The 6635-nt window shown below is 41.4% G+C and overlaps 1 protein-coding gene across 8 annotated transcripts in view; it reads left to right on the top strand.

Moving 5' to 3' along the window:
* Window positions 1-5620, top strand: part of YTHDC1 (YTH domain containing 1) — a 397408-nt gene extending 391788 nt beyond the window's left edge. For all 8 annotated transcript variants that reach the window (XM_033963055.1, XM_033963075.1, XM_033963093.1 and 5 more), the window contains one exon: window positions 4707-5620. In XM_033963055.1, coding sequence (XP_033818946.1) covers window positions 4707-5039 — 333 coding nt within the window. In that variant the 3' untranslated portion in view covers window positions 5040-5620. The remainder of the gene's footprint in view (window positions 1-4706) is intronic.
* Window positions 5621-6635: the final 1015 nt, after the last annotated feature.

Below are 6635 nucleotides of genomic sequence, written 5' to 3' on the forward strand. Positions count from 1 at the left end.
AAGCGTCATGAAAACCATCTAAGCAGCAGTGTTACCAGCAGAAATGGATGCAATTTTCCACTTGGTGTACTTTTCATCGTTATGATGCTATGTATCTATATCTACAGTATTGGATTTCTTCTACATTTCTCCCAATTTAGGTCTCAAGCCCACTTCGATTCCAGTTCATCTCAGTGCTATCTATGCTTTTCACACCCCAGCTGATGGTAAACATTGAACTGCTCATCCTGTTCTGTCCAGGTTCATTAACAGACCTTTTTAAGGTCAAGCCACCTCTCAAACCACCTCCAGTAGTTTGGGATCTCAATGTTGTTCTCTTTAGACCTATGAAGTCTTCTTTTGAATCAATATCCTTGGCTCATCTGAAATACCTCATTTGGACAGTGGTTTTTTTTCTCAACAATCTTACTTCTGTTCAAAGAATGAACTTCAAGCACCGATGGTGGATCCACCGTTCACAGTGTTTCATCATGACAAAAGTTTGCTTCACACCCTTCCGAAGTTCCTTCCAAAACTAGTTATAGAAGGTCATCTAAATCAATCTACCGTACTTCCAGGGTTCTATCCTAAGCCTCATTCTCATCCTGGAGAAACTACTCTTCAGGCTCCCATTTCAAATGAGCCTGGGCTTCCTACCTACAGAGATTTCAGCCACATAGAGCATTTCCTCAACTTTTCATCTCATTTGATCCTAATAAGTTGGTACATCCTATATCCAAGAGAACTATATCTACAGGGTTAGCAGTTTCTATCCTTTTGTCATATTATCAGACTGGGCTTCAACTGGAAGTTGACACAGCCCACAAGATCCAAGCTATGGCAGCTTCTTTTGCTTTACTATGCTCAACTCAGCTGCTACTTGATCCTCAGTTTATATATTCACATCTCACTACTGTCTGGAATTTATTTCCTTATGGGAGAGTCACTTCAGACAAACATTATTGTAAAATTTATTTTCTTAATGGCCAACCATTCTAGTAAGCTAGGGAGTCACACATTTGAGAATATGCTGCCTTCTTGTCCTGGGATAAAGCACAGTTACTTACCGTAATAGGTATTATCCAGGGACAGCAGGCAGATATTCTCACAACCCACCCACTTCCCCTGGTTGGCTTATTAGCTTACAGAACTGAGGAGCTGCGAGCCTGTGTCGGGCAGGAAGGCACTCACACATCCGTGGTGTGGGCAGTTCGCGAATTTACTCCAAGTCTTAAAGTGGTGATGCATTTTAAAGCTGTCCGTACTGGGGCTCCGTGGATGATGTCACCCACATGTGAGAATATCTGCCTGCTGTCCCTGGATAACACCTGTTAGGTAAGTAACTGTGCTTTATTGCGCCTCAGTCTTTCTATTGTGCTGTGCCTCTTCCTACAAAATCCAGACAAGGTGCCTTTCTGTTTCACTTCCAAAAAGCTATGTGAGGGGATACCAAATCTTTTTTCACCTTTACATCAGCATACTGCTTCAACAATCTCTTCATAATGACCACGGACTTTATAGTGAGAGGCACAGTACATTAGAAAGACTGAGGTGCAAGAAATATATCTGACAACATCATGAGCAAAGCACATCAAAGAATTTAAGGTAAGTACTATTTAAAGTTATATTACTCCTGCCGTTATTTATGATTCCTCAGTGCAATATCATGTTTGTTTTTATAAACATTGATCGTTATCAATAATGAAAAGTCATATCGCTAAGTGATCTTAGAGGGTTCATAAGTTGAAGACATTTCAGATGCTGAAGACATTGAATGTTGGAAGAAAATACACGTTTATGAATGAAAAGAACTATCTATGTTGTGGAATTTTTAAAATAGATCTCTGACATTTGCTTCATAAGATTTCTTGTGAATCAAGGAGCTTAAGTGAGGTCTGTTTTTCTCTACATTTCTGTCTTATGATTTTTTGTGTATCATGTCTGGAATGGATGTGTGATCCTCTTAACACTTTTACAGCAATACGTTATCACATGAGTGTTTCATATTCATAAACTTTTGTATCCATTATAATATAGTGTATAAAATACCTGACATATCATGTTGACGTCAGGAAAGAATGTCTTAAAATAGGTTAGTTTTTGTGTGTATAGTGAGAAGATGGATAGATGCCTCTCCCCCTTGCAAACTGTGCAAAACTCTGCTGCACGACTCATCTTCTACCAACTTCGCTATGCTCATGTTACCCCACTCCTTAAGTTACTTCGCATACACTTCAAGATCATATTGCTAACCTACAGGTGTGTTCATTCTGCTACCCCTCAATATATGCTCGCTTCTCTCTCCTTATACACCTCCCAGCGAACTCCATTCCTCAGTTAAGTCACTCTTAGCATTACCCTTCTTCTCCCCTGCCAATTCCAGACATCGTTCCTTTCATCTAGCTGCCCCCTATGCCTGGAATAAATTATCTGAGTTTGTCCGTCAAGCTCCTTCACTTGTTTAAAAGCAGACTGAAAACCCACCTTTTTGATATAGCTTTCAATCCTTAACCCTATTCCTCTGCCCTCCAACCCAGCCAGCTGATTAACCGTTCCCTTAACTGTATCCATGACATTCTGTTTGTCTGTCTTGCCTATTTAGATTGTAAGCTCTTTTGAGCAGAATCTGTTTTCTTATTCTTTGTGACTCTGTGCAGCGCTGCGTGCGTCTAGTAGAGCTATAGAAATAATTAATAGTAATGGTACCGTGTTTCCTCCAAAATAAGACATTGTCTTATATTAATTTTGGGCCAAAAAATGCACTAGGTCTTATTTTCAAGGTAACACAGTATCCAATTTACTCCTGAGTCTCTCCCCTTTCACCTTATTCTAATGCCCCTCATTGCAGAACTTCCTTTTAACTGAAGGATGCCTCACTCCTGTGCCTTTATATCAACGGTATTCAATCATCCCCTTGTTCCTTTCTTCCCAAATATACATACCGGTATCCCTCCCGCTAACCCTTCCATCTCTCCCTCCGATCCGGACCATGAGACCAAAATACCTTCTTGCAAATGGCAGCGTTGGCAGCAATTTAGACAGGCTGCTTCGGGCCTTCTCCCACCGTGGCATTCCGTGTGCCGTATTGCTGATGATATTAGTGATGCGGCAGAGGAAGACCCCGACGGGAGATGGCCCGAAGCAACCTGTCTAGATTGCTGCCGTTTGCAAGGAGGTATATCGGTTTCGCAGTTGGCGGGGTTCAGATCGGAGGGAGAGATGGAAGGGGAGCGGGGGGAGCGCTGCTACCATCTAATCCAGCGCTTCAACTAGGGCTTAGTTTAGGGAAACACGGTAGTAGTAGTAGATGCAGTGTGTGTAGATTTGTACAAACATCTTCATTTTCCATGATTGATGATTTCTTTTGGGTTACTCAGAATCAAAAAGAAGCACTAATTTCTCATGGAATAGATGATTAATTAAGTAACAATATTGGATATCCCTTAATTCCAGCATATTTAATGGCAACAACTTTGCTAAAGGATTGTACTGAACTTTAAAAAAAATACAGTGGTACCTTGGTTTACAAGCATAATTCGTTCCAGAAGCATGCTCGTAAGCCAAAGCACTTGTATATCAAAGCAAAGTTCCCCATAGGCCATAATGCAATCTCAGAAGATTCGTTCTACAAGGTGGCCCAGGGGTGGGTACCTGTCTGTGGGTGCTGCAGCCCTTTCAGCGTGTTGGCTTCCTTCTCTCGGGGTCCCTGTGCGGCTGCCCTCCCACTTCGGCCGATGCCTCTGCCGTCTATCAGCACCTCCCGGCTTCCAATACAAGCCAGCCGCCATCCTGCAGAAGCATGCGCAGGATCTCTCAACTCCCGAGTCAAGCCGTCCGCCACTCCCAGCAACACGCGCACCACGTACAAGCACTCATGACGTCGTATGTGGTGTGCATTTGTCGGGGCGGCAGCCAGCTTGATTCGGGAGTTGAGAGGTCCTACGCATGCTTCTGCAGGATGGCAGCTGGCTTGAATCGGAAGCCGGGAGACGCTGGTGGACGGCAGATGCATCGGCCGAAGCGGGAGGGCAGCCGCACGGGGAACCCGAGGGAAGGAAGCCACCACGCTGAAAGGGCTGCAGCACCCACAGACAGGTACCCACCCCTGGGCCACCATAAAAAAACTTTGGTTGTAGAACGAATCTTCTGAGTTTGCATTATGGCCTATGGGGAACTTTGCTTTGATATACGAGTGCTTTGGCTTACGAGCATGCTTCTGGAACGAATTATGCTCGTAAACCAAGGTACCACTGTATTTTTTTTAAAGTTCAGTACAGTTCTTTAGCAAAGTTGTTGCCATTAAATATGCTGGAATTAAGGGATATCCAATATTGTTACTTAATTAACCATCTATTCCATGAGAAATTAGTGCTTCTTTTTGATTGTGAGTAACCTGGGCCACCATAGCTGAGATCTCATTTAGCGAGTCAACACTCGTTTTGCGAGTTAAAGTTTGCGGGAGTGTTTTGCTCGTCTTACAAAACATTCACAAACCGCGTTACTCGCAAACCGAGGTTTGACTATACTGATTCCTGCTGAATATCTGAACTTTTCTGTTCATTCATCTTTGACTGTCGACATGGTTTCTACTTCAGTGCATTTGAATAATTTTGTTACATTAACTGTTAATATTTTAAGATGAATCAATTTTGTTGCAAAGTAAAGAAGCAAATATTGTTCATTCAAATATTTGTTGACCATTTTTAACCAATAAAACATTTTCACAGCATGACTATGACATGAGAGTGGATGACTTCCTGAGGCGCACACAGGCTGTCGTCAGTGGTCGTAGAAGCAGACCTCGAGAGAGAGACCGAGACAGAGACCGAGACAGAGACCGAGACCGAGACCGTGATCGTGATCGTGATAGAGATCGAGATCGTGACAGAGACCGTGATCGAGACCGTGACCGTGACAGAGACCGAGATCGAGATCGTGACCGAGACCGTCCCAGAGATACCAGAAGAGACCGAGAACGTGACCGGGGAAGAGAAAGAGAAAGAGAGAGGGTTCGAGACAGAGAGAGAGATCGGGGCGAAAGAGGAAGATACAGAAGATAATCTCATTTGACAGCACTGGTTTATGAAACTTGTAATTTTTTTTTTAATTTTATTATTTGAGCGTGTTCACAAAGTAGTGAGATTTTCCACCATCTGCTTAAAAGGCTTTCATTGTGTAGAAGTTTATTATGACTCACTTTGTCCCACGCATGTACTATGAACTGGAAAACTGCAGATCAGCCAAAAAAAAAATGCACAGAGTTAACCCTTGAGTTGACATTTTTATTGGGGGAGGATTAAAACTGTTAAGACATCAATGCTAATTGTCCTCAATACGTACCCATCTGTTTAGTAATTTCATCCCAATGTGGGTTTTTTTCCTTTCATGTGTTAATAACTGCCATAATGTTTTGCTTTGTTTTCTTACATGGTTCAGTGAAAATAATGCTGCTAAGTATGCAAATATTGAAGTATGATGGTTTGACTATGTTGTAGCAGCCTGTTCTTGGTGTTTCATTTTTATTTTTGTTTGTTTGCTTTGTTTCCAAACCTTTTTTGTAATCTACAATGATGAAAGCAATAGCAATGGGACTCTAATATCTCATTTTTACATTTTTAAATAAAATCTTTGTTCTGAAGCATTTGGTCAATGCTTAGTAGCCTTTCTCTTCAAAATGCACACACTGGTTCACAGTGAGCATAGTCCAGGTGTGGTGGTTGATATTGCAATGTTATATACTGCTACTTTTTTCTACAGCCTAAATTTGTAAAGTTGATTTTTTTTTAACTTTTGTTTTTTGTTTGTTGGCTTTTCAAAAGACTGGATTCAAAGTAGTTGTAAATTTATTTTGCCAACATGTATTAAATAGACTTCATGAAGATATGTGCCAACTAAGCTAAATGAAAAACTTTGATTTAGAAATTAAGTTCAGTTTTGTCTAGAGGCTGTATGAAAATGTCATCATTCTGCAAGAGGATGTTCTGCCCAAGACACTTAGGCCCAGATTCTCTAACCAGTGCCAGTTTTTTTAGCAGAAAAAAAAGTTTTTAGTTGAATTTCAAGGTGTATACGAGCACCTAAAGAATCGGTGCTGAAATCACATCCCCATAGGTGCTTTAGGCCACCTAACACCAATGTAGGTGTGGCTAACCGCCGGAAGTGGCGTTAGGCGGCCTAAAATGCCTAAAGAGTTGTGGTTCACATCAAAGGTAGGCATCAGAAATGTTGTCCTGGAAAACCCTGGCCTATATTTCTGATGCCTATATTTTCAAAGCACTGTCATGTGATTGGATTGATATGCAATCGGCAGCCACCAACAATGGTGCCAGTTACAGAATCCAGGCGTTAATAAATAATTTTATAAGGGGGCAGCTAGTTAAAGCACCATTAAGGCACCTATTTGAAGCATATTTTATAAAGGCAAGTAGACAACTACTTTTTATGTAAACTATTAGTGTGACAGGCACAAACATTTGCACCAATCCTAGAGCTAGTGTAAATGTCTGTGCCAATATGTCAAGTACACATATAAATTCAGAGTATTTTATAATCTGTGAATGTAGTTGCAGTCTTTGCCCAAACTCCACCCCATTCATGCCCACCAGCAAAGTACACATTTCAAAGTGTGTACTTTTATACTGGTCAATATTTTATAA

This window comes from Geotrypetes seraphini, chromosome 1 (genome assembly GCF_902459505.1).
Source record: "Geotrypetes seraphini chromosome 1, aGeoSer1.1, whole genome shotgun sequence".
In the NCBI taxonomy this organism is placed as follows: domain Eukaryota; kingdom Metazoa; phylum Chordata; class Amphibia; order Gymnophiona; family Dermophiidae; genus Geotrypetes; species Geotrypetes seraphini.